General features: G+C 44.4%; 1 protein-coding gene across 3 annotated transcripts in view; it reads right to left on the bottom strand.

Annotated features, from left to right (window-relative positions):
* The window catches only part of LOC113409506 (golgin subfamily A member 4-like), a 111,811-nt gene that overhangs the window by 61,267 nt on the left and 35,870 nt on the right, over positions 1-14,674 (bottom strand). For all 3 annotated transcript variants that reach the window (XM_026663503.1, XM_026663501.1, XM_026663502.1), the window contains 4 exons: positions 13,483-13,530; positions 11,950-12,006; positions 6,982-7,080; positions 150-282 (listed from right to left, as the gene is read on the bottom strand). In XM_026663503.1, the coding sequence (XP_026519288.1) occupies positions 150-282; positions 6,982-7,080; positions 11,950-12,006; positions 13,483-13,530 (337 nt within the window). The remainder of the gene's footprint in view (positions 1-149; positions 283-6,981; positions 7,081-11,949; positions 12,007-13,482; positions 13,531-14,674) is intronic.

Genomic DNA, 14,674 nt, shown 5'->3' with positions numbered 1-14,674 from the left:
GTTGCCATATTTTGAGGCATACTATCTTCCTCTGGAAAGCATTTTTTTTTTTTATTACATTAGCCTAAGTTGCACCTGCTGATATGCTGTCATAACTGCATCATCCTTTTGGTCCCACCCTCTCCAAAATTTCTCTGAAAAACACCTACCAGTACTTCCTGGCTCCAAAACATTTTCTGCACTGATTTCTTTTGCTGGACTTTGTGGTTCAGTTTCAGTATTTGTCTCAGGTAATTCAGTGCTTATCTGGCCATTCTGTAATCGCTGTTTCAGCAAAGATACCTAAATAAAATATCCATTTTGTTAAAAATGAAGCAATATTATGGTACATATACATTCTTACATGTTTTTCTTTCAAAATGGAAAGAAGCTTTAATCAAATTGGTATCTCCATACCATAGAAAGACAAATTCTCTTTGATAAGATTTCACAATAATCATTGCTTTTTCTCCACTCATATAAACACTATCATTCTTATAGGTGGTGAAGCAAAATGGGACATTTTTCCAATATCATCTTTGTGTAAGCGTTGTGAAAACTTACCAGCCCTAAAAGACGGTTACTCACCTTTGTAACTGTTGTTCTTCGAGATGTGTTGCTCATGTCCATTCCAATTAGGTGTATGTGCGCCACGTGCACGATCGTCGGAGAATTTTTACCCTAGCAACACCCGGTGGGTCGACTGTGGAGCCCCCTGGAATGGCGCCTTTACGGCGCCGGATATATACCCCAGCCTACCCAGCGCCCCCTCAGTTCCTTCTTGCTGGCTACTCCGACAGAGGGGAAGGGGGGGCGGGTTTGGAATGGATAGGAGCAACACATCTCGAAGAGCAACAGTTACAAAGGTGAGTAACTGTCTTTTCTTCTTCGAGTGCTTGCTCATATCAATTCCAATTAGGTGACTCCCAAGCCTTACCTAGGCGGAGGGGGCGGAGTAAGATGTCGCGGAATGCAGAACTGCTGAGCCAAATGCAGCGTCACCCCTTGACTGCTGGACTATTGCATAGTGGGTAACAAAGGTATGCACCGATGACCAAGTTGCTGCCCTACACATGTCCTGTATGGGTACATGAGCCAGGAAAGCTGAGGATGAAGCTTGAGCCTGAGTGGAGTGAGCAGTAAGGTGCGTAGTTGGGACACCAGCCAAGTCACAGCACGCACGGATGCATGATGTGATCCAGGACGAGATGCGCTGGGTGGAGACCGGAAGGCCCTTCATCCGGTCTGCCACAGCTACGAACAGCTGGGTTGTCTTCTTAAAAGGTTTTATTCGTTCGATGTAAAAGGCGAGGGCCCTGCGAATGTCTAGGGAGTGCAGCTGTTGGTCCCGTCGAGAAGCGTGCAGCTTCGGATAGAAGACCGGGAGGAAGATGTCTTGGTTGACATGGAAGGCAGACACCATCTTAGGAAGGAAGGCAGGGTGTGGTCGCAATTGTATCTTTTCCTTATGGAACACCGTATACGTGGTTCCGACATGAGGGCTCTAAGCTCGGACACACGCCTCGCCGAGGTGATAGCTACGAGGAAGGCTGTCTTCCAGGAAAGGTACAGGAGCAAGCAGGTGGCCATCGGCTCGAACGGGGCACCCATGTGTCTGGATAGGACCAGGCTGAGGTTCCACGTAGGGGCCGGATGCCAAATTGGCGGGTATAGACTTTCTAATCCCTTGAGGAACCTGCTGACCATGGGATTGGAGAAGACCAAGCGCCCATTTTCACCTGGGTGGAAGGCCGAAATCGCTGCTAGGTGTACTCTGATGGATGAAACTGCCAGGCCCTGCTGTTTCAAGGACAAGAGGTAGTCTAAGATGGTAGGTACTGGCGCCTCCAGGGGGCAGTATTGCTCAGAGCACAGCAGGAAAAACGCTTCCACTTGGCCAAATACATGGACCTGGCAGAGGGCTTTCTGCTACCCAAAAGGACCTGCTGTACCGAGCGGGAGCAACGTAGCTCAGATTGAGTTAGCCATGCAGCATCCAAGCTGTGAGGTGGAGGGATTGCAGGTCGGGATGGCAGAGTCATCCGTGTTCCTGAGTGATCAGGTCCGGCCACAACAGAAGGGGAATTGGAGTGATCACCGACAAATCTAGGGGAGTGGTATACCAGTGCTGCCTGGGCCACGCTGGGGCAACCAAAATTAAGTGGGCTCTGTCCCTGCGCAACTTGAGCAGGACCCTGTGGACTAACGGGAATGGAGGACAGGTGTAATACAGGTGGTGTTTCCATGGTATTAGGAAGGTGTCCGACAGGGAACCTGGGGAGCGTCCCTGGAGAGAGCAGAACACCTGGCACTTCTGATTCTTGCGAGAGGCGAATAGGTCTATCTGGGGAAACCCCCACTTCCAGAAGACAGAGTGGATGACGTCCAGGCGACTCGACCACTCGTGAGCCTGGAAGGATCTGCTGAGGTGGTCCGCTAAGGTGTTCCGTACTCCTGGGAGAAATGACGCCACCAGGTGGATTGAGTGGGCTACGCAGAATTCCCACAGGTGAATGGCTTCCTGACAGAGTGGAAACGATCGCGCTCCCCCTTGTTTGTTGATATAAAACATGGCCTTTGTGTTGTCTGTGAAAACTGCAACACAACGGCCCTGAAGGTGCTTGTGGAACACTTAACAAGCCAGGCGCACTGCTCTCAGCTCCTGTACATTGATGTGCAGGGATCTCTCTTGTGTGGACCAAAGGCCCCGTGTGCGAAGGTCCGCAAGGTGAGCGTCCCAACCCAAAGATGATGCATCTATAGTTAGGGCCAGGGAGGGTTGTGGGGCATGGAATGGTACCCCTTTGCATTCTGAGTTGGGGTTCAGCCACCAGTCCAGGGAGGTTAAAACTTCCGGCAGTACCGTGACCACTGTGCCCATGCTGTCCTGGCCTGGGTGGTATACAGTTGAGAGCCAGGCCTGAAGTGGACGGAGGCGCAGTCTGGTGTGTCTGGTCACGAAGGTACAAAACGCCATGTGTCCCAGGAGACCCAGGCACGTCCGTACTGTCGGGAAGCCTCGGAGGCCGTGGATGATGCTCACCAAAGACTGAAAGCGCGCGTGCGGTAGAGATGCATGGGCGAGTCTCGAATCTAGAACTGCTCCGATGAAGTCTATTCTTTGGGTCGGCTCCAAAGTGGACTTCCCGAGATTGAGCAGCAGGCCCAGCTGTCTGAACAAGCTCATGGTGAACGGAACATGAGATTTCACCTGGTCCCTGGAGCGGCTCCGAATGAGCCAGTCGTCAAGGTACGGAAACACTTGGATCCGATGTCGACGGAGTGAGGCAACTATGACGGCCATATACTTTGTAAAGACCCTTGGTGCCATGGATAGACCAAAGGGAAGGACGGTGAACTGGAAGTGCTGTTGGTTGACCACAAATCGAAGGAAACGCCTGTGCGGCGGGTAAATCACTATGTGGAAGTACGCGTCCTTTATGTCAGGGGCGGCGTACCAGTCTCCAGGATCTAGGGAAGGAATAATGGTCCCCAGGGAAACCATGCGGAACTTCAACCTTACCATGAATTTGTTGAGTCCGTGCAGGTCCAGGATGGGCTGTAGCCCTCCCTTTGCCTTGGGGATTAGGAAATAAAGCAAGTTAAACCCCCTGCCCCTCAGTTCCCTTGGAACCTCCTCTATAGCTCTGATAGCTAGGAGCGTTCGCATCTCCTGTAGAAGGTGTTGCTCGTGAGAGGGGTCCCTGAAGAGGGACGGGGAGGGAGGGTGCGGTGGGGGGGAACAAATTGAAGGCGGTATCCACTTTCCACCGTACGTAAGACCCAGAGGTCTGATGTTATACGGGACCACGCACGGAGTAAACAGGAGAGGCGGTTGTTGAAAGGCGGGGAAGGATCCTGGAAGGAGACTGGTGCTTCGCCCTCAGGCGCATCCTCAAAAATTCTGTTTGGGCCCCGCCGATGGTTTGGGGGGACCCTGGTTCTGGCTTGTCTGCGGACCAGACTGTCTCCGCCTACCACCCCGGCCGCGTCTTCTAGAGAAGTCCTGTCTCGGCTGGGGGTTAGGGTAGGTGCGCTGCAGTTGGGGTTGGAAGGGCCTACGTTGTGTCACCGGGGTATGCATGCCCAGTGAACGCACGGTGGCTCGGTTGTCCTTCAGACTCTGAAGCCTGGAGTCCGTCTTCTCTGAAAACAGACCCTGGCCATCAAAGGGTAGGTCCTGTATAGTCTGCTGGAGTTCCGGTGGGAGACCGGAGACCTGTAGCCACGAGATGCGGCGCATAGCTACACCCGAGGCTAGAGTCCTAGCCGCCGAGTCTGCCACATCTATTGAGGCTTGTAAAGATGTCCTGGCTACCTTCTTGCCCTCCTCTAGTAGAGCCCCAAACTCCTCCCTGGACTCCTGAGGAATAAGCTCTTTGAACTTCTGCATCGAGTTCCAGGTATTATAATTGTATCGGCTCAAGAGGGCCTGCTGGTTAGCCACTCTGAGCTGCAAGCCGCCAGTGGAATAAATTTTGCGCCCAAATAAATCCAGGCGTCTAGCGTCCTTGGGTTTAGGAGTGGGAGCTTGCTGGCCATGTCTTTCCCTCTCGTTAACGGATTGTACAACTAGGGAGCACGGCTGGGGGTGAGTAAACAAGTATTTGTAGTCTTTGGAGGGGACCATATACTTCCTCTCTACCCATTTGGCAGTAGGAGGAATAGAGGCCGGATCGTATTGGCATTAGCCTGAATAGTCCAGATGAAGGGCAAGGCTATTCTGGTCGCTGTGTCGACAAACAGAATGTCCACTACCGGATCCTCTACCTCCACCACCTGGAGGCTCATGTTTTGTGCCACCCTGCGGAGTAACTCCTGGTGGGCATGGAGGTCTATAGGTGGGGGGCCAGAGGAGGAAGTACCCGCTACTGCCTTGTCGAGTGAAGACGAGGAGGATACTCCCGGGGCTAACGGGTCCTGGGGAAGGTCTTGCTGGGGAGGGTCCAGCTGCCCTAGGTCCACCATGCTAGGAGCATGGGCCTGAACTGGGGCCAGAGCCGTCGCCTCCGAGCCACCCAGGGGAGGCTGACTCACAGTGGCCTCTGGTACCCAGGGCTCCAAATGGGCAGAGCGAAAAGCCCCTGAGGGGACACCCTGGGCCTGATGGTAAGCCCAAGGGGCCAAAAGGACCATTGCGGAGGTCCATGACCAGGATCCTGGCCCTCATCCTGCCATTGACTAGCACTGTCCACATCTTAGTCCTGGACATGGTAGCCACTTCCTGCTTGGGACGACCTCGAGGCGGAGAGGGACAGCCAAGGTGGAGCCGAACGCGTTTGCTATGTTGCCTTGTCGTGCGGTACCGCCCTGCGCCGTGGAGATGGAGATCGGCGCCATGGTCTCGAGTGGTACCGCGATCCCGACCGGTACCAGTGGCCATATCGGTGCCGGGAGCCGGATCTGGACCTCGACGAACATCTATGGGTGGAACGGTGCCGGGATCGACTCCGAGTAGATCGGCGCTCAGACAGGCGTCAGGATTGGTGCCGGGAGCTGGACCGGTACCGACCGTACTGAGACGTAGATCTTCGTGAGGCAGAGCGGCGCCGAGATGGTGATTGGTGCCGGGACTGCGAGTGGTGCCGTGAACGAGACCAGCGTCTGGATCGGGACTGTGACCGGGATCGGTGCCGTCCTATCTCACTCTGCGAGGGAGGGCGCAGCATAGAGGGCTTTCCTTTTGAGGGACCAGCCCGTACTGGCGGTATCGAAAACTGCTATGGTCGCGGCTCGGTGACCGCAATCAGGTCGCGCGCCGTGGGGAATGTCTCCAGGGTGGACGGCAGCGCAAGCTCGACCACGGTATGCACCGGGGAGCTTACGTGCACCGGACTCGACGGCCCTTGGGGCGCCGGAGTCGATGGTACCGGGGTTGGTGTCTTTGCCAGACGCTCCAACACGGGACGCGGCTCCCAGGGAGGCACAGGTGGCGCCGGCGACTACAAGGGGACAGCAGATTGCTTGTGCTGCTTCTTCGGTCCCGGAGACAGGGAGCAACGCCGTGCTGGTAGGAGTGCCGAAGACGTCCGGTGCCGAGAGTCTTTGCCGGTGTCCGGACGTGGCGCTGACCATTCCGGTGCCGCAGGCGCGCTCCGAACCGACGAAGTCAGCGCCGGGTCTCGGCACAGGGCCATCAGGCTAAGTGCTGCTTCCATAAAGAGCTGCTTCAGGTGAAAGTCCCGCTCCTTTTTAGTCCGAGGCTTGAATGCCTTACAAATGCGGCACTTGTCAGATTGATGGGATTCCCCCAGGCACTTCAAACAGGAGTCGTGGGGGTCTCCCGTAGGCATTGGTTTAAGGCAGGCTGAGCAAGGTTTGAAACCCGGAGACCTCGGCATCAGCCCGGGTACCGGGAGGGAGAGGAGGGGAGAAGCCCCTTACCCCCAACTACTATTTACACCAAGAACAATAACTATTAACTACTACTAAAGAAGTAATAACAACTACTTAAAACTATTGAGAACTATAAACGAGTGCTACAGTAGAAGCTAGGGAGGTGGAGCTCAGCTAAGCTGCGCTCCACAGTTCCAACGACCGTCATGGGCAGTAAGAAGGAACTGAGGGGGCGTTGGGTCGGCTGGGGTATATATCCGGCGCACACACCTAATTGGAATCGATATGAGCAAGCACTCAAAGAACATCTGCTCACACCAGGCCCATAATGATGGTTCTGATATTTTACTTGCCATTAGAAAACAAATGCATTTCTTGTGTGAATGATTTTGCAAAACTGCTCTTTATCACCTGTAGTATACATCCTTAAGTATTATTTCTTCAATACCACATGTGTACAAGAAGCTTTACAGACCACAAACATAACAAACATTATTTGTTATAAAAGACACTGACATGTGGAGCTAAATGCTACCATTAAAGAAATGAACCCATGCCATTTCTTTATAAAACCTTGTATACTACAGTATTCGGAAAGAGGGCGATCGTTTCTCTTTTGTTCCCTCAACTGATTCAAGAGCCTCTTTCTTAGATCAGTGATGTTACCTGAGTCTGCAGGACGCTGATAAGCTGATCCTTTTCTTCTAAAGATGAATCAAATTCTTCCTGGAGATGTTTCTTAGCTTGTTGATCCATTTGGAGTTCCTAAGGAACACAGAGAAAAGTTTTCAATGCAAAATGAAAAGTTTGTTTAAAAGTTAAATTAAAATGTTATGATGAAATAATCTCAATACAATGTTTAAAAGATGTACTAATGTTTTTGTTGATTTAAATTTGACTGCAATTTTGTGTCCAGAATATGAACCAAAGTTAACAGTTATTACAGTACAGCATGTATGTAAAATATTCAGCATATCTGCTTGCACATACAGTACCACCCTTCAAAATTAACAAAAGAGACAAGATCTGATGTAAGAGCATGGTTTTTCCCTCTCTTTAAAGTTAAGTGAGTTAATGCTTGTGATGGGATCACTTCAGGGCCACTCCCGAAAGCTGCCACACACTTTCAGTTCCTTTGGAGTTGAGAACACACGGCTCTCACAAGACTAGGCCTCATGAGGCTAAAATCCTTAATTTATCCATAGATTAAATCAAGTTTCCCTCACTGCTCAAACAATTTGCTTCTACTTTGACCAGAGAACTACCACTTCTAATGCAGACGGTAGTCAGTCTCCACTCCTATGACTCCCTAATGAGAAGGCTAACAGAGTACCAACTAATTTTAATTATGACAGTGCCTTTGTCAACATTTGGCCACTAAAAACTATATTGGTACTACCTATTCACTTCCCTGAATGGACATAAGATAATGGACTACTAACCTACACTAAATGTTGTGGAAGCAGAGAAAGAACTGACAGGAAGGGGATTGCAATGCATGACAGTTTGTTAGCAAGAGTCAGACTAACTGTAACCCTAATAACGCGAGATTTGTAAAAGCGAGGATTGTGTGAGGCGAGTGGGAAAGAACTGTGTGAGAAGTTGTTGCGACCTTGTGTAGATAATGTGCAGACAATATGGAATGTAGACTAAGAGTCTACATAAGTGAGAAAAACAAGATATCAGAATGACCAATGTATAAACAAAATGCAGCTGTTGCTTTTCATTGTCTGTAAAAAAAGGTATAAATGCTTGCTGTAATTGTTTACCTGTTGAGAGACCTGCATAGGAGGGGGAGACCCTGTGTCCTAGTGCACTCTCTCCCTCTATGCAATTGATAGAGAGAGAATCAAGTATCTGACTTTGCTGTACCCAAACAAAGAGTGAGAACTGTGTTATTCTCCGACAATGTTAATCAGTGATCCTGCACCAAAGAGTTATGTACATCACTACCAATTCCCTGAGCCATCATGTCTCTCTTGGTTTCTTTTTATTCTCCTCTGAAAGGAGTAAATATTCCTAAACGCTTCAAGATCTATATTACAGAGCAGCAACTACAGTACAACAGTGCTCGAAGTGCGGAAGGGTACATCTGTAAACCTCTTTAAGTGGTCAATTGCTAAACAGTTCTACTGGAGCAAGACTTAATAGATATTCTGTTGACTGTAAGAAATGAATGCATTTAAACATGCATCCATTGAAAATCATTTCCTAGGACTTTAGTTTTTAAAAACTTACTTTCATCAACATATATGCCCCCAATGATATATAGACATTTTTAAAGTAAGTTTACCAGGTAGAGCTAGTGGACCGAATCTAATTACTACCATTTCACAGGTGCCTATTTTGAGAAAAGCATTTACCTATCAGAGAACTGCACCTGTAAGTCTGGGTTTGTGCAAGCCATGCAGAGACAGAAGGAGACAAAGCAAGACAGCTGGGGCAAGACCTTGGACACTGACTGCTCACTCTCCTCTTTATTCCCATTTGACACTGTTAACCTCACTTTTAGGCTCTAAGTCTTACTGCTTACCCCTTACCTTCATGGATGAGTTCCAGATGTCATAACTGAACCCTCCCTCCCTGATGTCATCTTTGAGAACAGCAACTGCCTATAAAGAATAGCATCTTTGTGAGCTTACCATACGAGCCATGCAGAGACAGGAGGATTGTGTTTAAGAGGAGAGTTCCAAGACACAGACTGCTCCTTTTCACTTCCCATTCAACTGAGTTCACTTTTTTAGCCTCGCTTTGCTTTACATTTCTCACTATCTATTGATTACCCTGTTTCCTGCATTGAGAGTCTCACCTGCAATACTTTCAAGCTGGCAAAGACAAAAAAAGCTCAGGGTGACAACAAATGCCAAAGAATTCTACTGCTACAGATGTAAGTTACAGATGATAAAATGTTCCTCTGCTGTATCTGCAAGCCCTGAAATTATTATTGGTAAAGAACAGAAAAGGCAGGCAGGGAAGTGTTCATTTACAGGGCATTGTTATGTTGTGGACCTATCCTCAGAGGAGACTCAATTTAACCTCCATTTCTACAGTAAGGGGCAACTCTTTCTAAGAAAGAACACTTATTTAAAACAAATTTTGTTTACAAGAAATATATCTAGATTACTAGTAGCACCTTTGATTATTTTTTGGAAAGTTAGGAATCAAACTCTACCGAAGTTGATGGCTTAGAGCATGGGAGGTCAATAGGCAGACTGCGGGCCAAATACGGACGGCCAGACTCTTTTGAACGGACTCCAAAATCTTTTTACTTACTTATCATTATTGGGGTTTTTTTAATTATTATTTTCTCTGGCCCTTGACTATATCTTGACCAAGAAATTGGGACCTCGACAAAAAAATAATTGACCATCACTGGCTTAGACCAACAGACTGCTTCCTATTAATTTTTGACTTTTTCAAGATCTGGTTTTAGACAATCTTTTCCAGAGCTGCAAATATAATTTGATGCAGATTAGGGAAACACTGAATAAATTCAATATTACATAATTAGTAACCCTTCTGTAAGGTTATCATCAGTCTTAAGCTATGCATATGACTATGGTTTTCAGTAAAGATGTACTCAGATTTAGAGTAAATTATCTTTACAAAAAGCATGATAAGAATCAAAGTATCTTTTAAGGAAAGATCTGTCTAAATTTCTCAGTAGAGACCCAACTCCTAAACCATTGCACAGGGAGTTTTGTTACTTCCATAGGAAAAGGGTCATGCCCAAATGAGGATGTTTCATTTCAGATAGTTATAAGATGACTGTCATGGAAATTTAACTTAAAATTTTTAATAAGGGAAGGGGGTAGCTAATTTGTCACCTCCCTTTATCTTTTGTAAAAACATTATAATTTGCTATACAATACAGAATGTGATCATGAGTCAAAATTACTGAGAGTTACAATTAAAATTCTACAAACTGTGCTCACCTGAATTAGACCCCACATTGTTGAGGAACAGCACTTTGTGATTACAGACCAAAAAATAGTTTAAAAGAAGGTTGGCACACAAGGAAACCTGTGAGCCCCTTCTTGCCAATGAATGTGAAATACGGCCACTTTATTTTAGTGAGATTATGCCTGAGAAACTCCTTTTATCTTTATTAAATAATCTTCTAGATCATTTGTTTGGCAAAAAACATAGGAGTTTAACCACCTAAAATCTCCTAAATCAGAATGATGATACAATGACATTTTAAAGATCTTAGCAACAGTGTTGAGAGCTATAGCAACAAGTGAGAATATGATGAAAGCAGTGTGTGGAACCCAGTTACATCAGAATGGCAGTTAAGGAGAAGGTATTTGGTTTTGAATGAGTGGGGGGAGGGGGGGCTAGATTTCTGTGGGAGCTTGTTATGTAGAGTTAGGAACATGTATAAATTGAAGACTAATGTTTCTGTGTGAAAGCAGAGTTGACATTTCACTCTGATACCCAATACCTGTGTGGTAAGTCGCTTCAATTTCTGATTGCATTTCATTAGGGATCTTTACCTTGGTTTTGTAAAACAGTCAGTATACCTTGCTCTCTCTCTAACATATTGCAGATATTTGTTAAACTTGTGACATGATTCCTATACACTTTGTAAATACCATTCAAGTTAAATTAAAAGGAGGCATACTTGCCAATGAACTTACTTAACATGCTACTTAACTATATACAGCATAGGTTCACAATTTCAAATGGACAGGACTGTTTTAATTTGATCAGTTTATCATATTTATGTCCACTCATCCTGATTTTAATTATATTGTACGTTACATGATAAAAATATTTTTGTAAATAAGAAATAACTCAAAACCCTGGCATGGTTTTAAAGAATAGAGTCGTATATGGTAGAAATTAAAGCAAGATAATGCCTCTTCATGAACTGGGTTCTGCTCATTGTTTGGTTTTGCTCAATACCAAAGGCAGGATAATAAACGGGTACAAATTAAAGTAAATGACTTTTCAAAAATCATCAAGGTGGGAAAGACACTGTATGACAAAGTTATGAAATTCAACTCAGTTTTTTTACAATAACTTAGTATTTTTCTATTGTCTGCTTAAAGGTGATTTTAGGTATTTCTATAGTGCTTATGCCTGTAGTAACTAAGCACAGTGAGCCTAAAACAGATAGGGATCTGCAAATCTTGTCACAAAATTCTCTGAAATTATTTGCAGATCATCTTTGGAAAATGTATACTAAAATGATGTGCAATCCCATTTCCAACCACTGAAGCAGTCACAAATTTCATATCCTCATCCACTGTTAGGCCTCATCTAAGCTGCAAGAAGAACCACATGCTAGCCTCAGTTTTCTGTCACAGTTGGGGGTATTCATCTTATAACTCATTTGGGGCAGGGACAAGAGGAATAGTGTAAACAGGCAAACGCAGTTCTATCACAATGTTATGGAACTGTGCTTTATCCTAGATCAAGACAGCAGTGGCTGATGTGGAAATAAGCAAGATAGGAAAGAAAATAATACAAAAAAAGGTAGACAGAAATGGTGAAGGGAATTCCAGGTTTATGGCAGTGGTATTATAGAATTTGTTAATTACTACAAACTAAAAAAACTGCACATCAAAGGATAAATCATCAGTGTGTTTTGTATGAATTTAAAAATATTCAACCATCAATTGAAGTTACCTCTCGTAGTTCTCCAATTCTACGAAGTGCTTTATCCTGGCTCTGGCTCAATATACCCTTAATAAAAAAGAAAAAGCAGAATATGTTTAAGTAAATTCAAATTTTTACTTAAAGTATTCACACTGAAGCTACAGATACTTAACTTTAGTATAGGGTACTTATGTTCTGCATCTCTCTTCCAAATCAATCTGCCTGATTACTTTGCCTTGTCAAAGTATTAGTACAAAAGGGATTACTAGCAAATTATAAAACAGAGCATTAAAATCCCTATGCCCTGATCCTGGCTGCGGCTGCTAAAAAAACAAAACAAACAAACCAACCACACAGAAGTGTAGCAAGCATCCCCAACGGAAGAGTCACAATTGAAAATACACAGCCTCTTTTTATTCCCCTATAACCTGTGGTTTCTATTTTTTTTTTTTTTATTATTACTTGAATTTAACTTTTAACCTTGCATTATGATATTTTCTCATTTGATTCCCTAGCTTTTCAGAATGCTCACTTACTTTATGTCCCCTGAGGAACACTGGCCTCTCATTTTTCCACTTTCTGTATGTTTTCTTACCCTTTTGTACATCCTCTGAGTCTTTCTCCAAAGGATTTCTTTAAGTTTACTGTTTGTCTAAGTTGTTTTTTGTTTTTTTCAAATTACTGTTCCATGTGTTTAGCCACCCCTACACCTTCATAAGAGCATTTTTCACCCATAGGACACAATGGCTTTTCATTTCCCCCCTGCTTTTCTTGTACCTGCTATATGGGTTTCAAAAAGCTGTGAATGCTACTTCATATGCAAGCAACAAAGGGGCTTGTAGAACCCATATACCTGGTATTCCTTTGCTATATCAAATATAAGTGTGTGAAATGATTACTGTGTCCCTTCACACAGAAAATTATGGCAATACTAAATTAGAGTAATGAAATGGATAGTAAATTTTTGGATTTCATTGAAATCATTCTGGAAAGATTTTGCAATGTGTTAACACTAGCACAGAATTTAGCAACAGGACATTGCAGAAATCAGGGGGTTATGAAAGACTTTAGATCCAATGTAGCACACAGTACACAAGCACTCTGCCTACAACACTTTAAAGAAAAGGTGGTGGTGGTATATGTGATAGTGAAAGGAAAACTACAAAATTAAGTGATTCTGGAATCCATACTGCATATAAGATACACACAAGTACCACCTTATATAGAAAATGTATTCAATTTATTTAGCATGAGCTATTTTTTGCCTTTTTTAAAGTAAAGAAGAGAATACATTTCAAACTGTTACAGAAGAAAAGATTGAACCACAAAAAAATCCCTAATCTGAAATTTTAGTATTAAAAATATTTTAGTGCTAGTGTGACTTATTTTTAACATGCCAAAAGAAAAAGGAAAGTTACCTTTAAAATAAAGCGATTCGGCTGCTTGGCTTCTTTTTCTTTAATTACTAGTACATCACTTACATATTTTACTATGCAAGAGAAGAACATTTTAAAATTCAGAAATATGCTCGGGCAATACAGGAAAAATTGTACCTCTTCTTACCTGTAGCTTTTTCTTCTCTCTCTGGACAGTCTGATAGGCAGTGACCAGCTAAAAATATACAAAGCAAACATATTGGTTAATTAAGTCCAGCTCTATCCAGAATTATCTAATTTGAAGTTAACTTGCTTAAACTATAAAGTTTTAACTAAATTCTCAAACTCCTCACTTCACCAGGCAGGCCCCTACAGATACCTTTTTCATGAACATTCCTCCTTTGGGTAGTACATACCAAAGCTCAGCAGGGGAATGTTTTCTAATAAAATATTTTCCCAATACCAAATGTGTTTAGGTTTCAAAGTCTGAATGGCAAAAACAAAACAGGAAGGTTACTCAGCATGCCATGTACCATTTGTCCCCTCAGAGAAAAGCCTTTAAGCACAGGTGATAAAATAAGTTTCATGCCGGCAGTCAAGAGAATAAGGAGTATGGCTGAAAAGCTACACACCCGAAAAACGACCCAGTGCTTCTATGTACGCCTCTAAACCCCAGATAGACTAAACTTCATTTTATAATATGAGGATGTACAAGACAGAATGTATATAACCCTTATAAAGAGAGGCTCCTGAAGCACTGAACTTCTTCCCATTCGCCTCACATACACCCAGCAGAATTGGTGGACAAAAAGATTGTAAATGGACAAAGTTTCTCATTGTAAATTGACAAAGACTTAATGAATAATAGCACAACTCAGTTTAATTAAACTTCGGGGATGTTCCCCTACCATTTGCAAAGCTGGCAGGCCTACAATATCATAATGGCACTCGGGTGCCAGAGCATAAACTTTTGAAACTGGTTAAGCAGTACTCTGTTTAGCCAAAACTTTGTGTGCATCCAGAGATCTGAGATGCCACATGAAATCCTAATATACTATGCTGGAGAAAATGTGGGGCAATTAGCAATTTTAAGCACACGTGATAGTCCTGTCTAGGGGAAAAAAAAAAAAAAAAAAAAAACCTCTTGGGACAGAAGAAAACAAATCGATAATATTTTAAAAGCACATTTAGTTATGACAACAGCCATTCAAGGATTTTGTGGGAATACGTAGCCCACGAAGCCAACTCCCCTTTTAAATTATTTATTATTAGAAGCACAAAAATAATGATTGTAGCTGTATGGAAATCCCAATGTACATGCCTGAACAACAAAACAGTTTCAGGAAGAAAAGGAAATCTGTTCCATAGAATAAACTAAC

This window comes from Terrapene carolina, unplaced genomic scaffold (genome assembly GCF_002925995.2).
Source record: "Terrapene carolina triunguis isolate 2854851 unplaced genomic scaffold, T_m_triunguis-2.0 Scaffold33723, whole genome shotgun sequence".
Lineage (NCBI taxonomy): Eukaryota > Metazoa > Chordata > Testudines > Emydidae > Terrapene > Terrapene triunguis.
The sequence above is the reverse complement of the archived record's forward strand: the minus strand, read 5'-3'. Positions and strand labels throughout refer to the sequence as shown.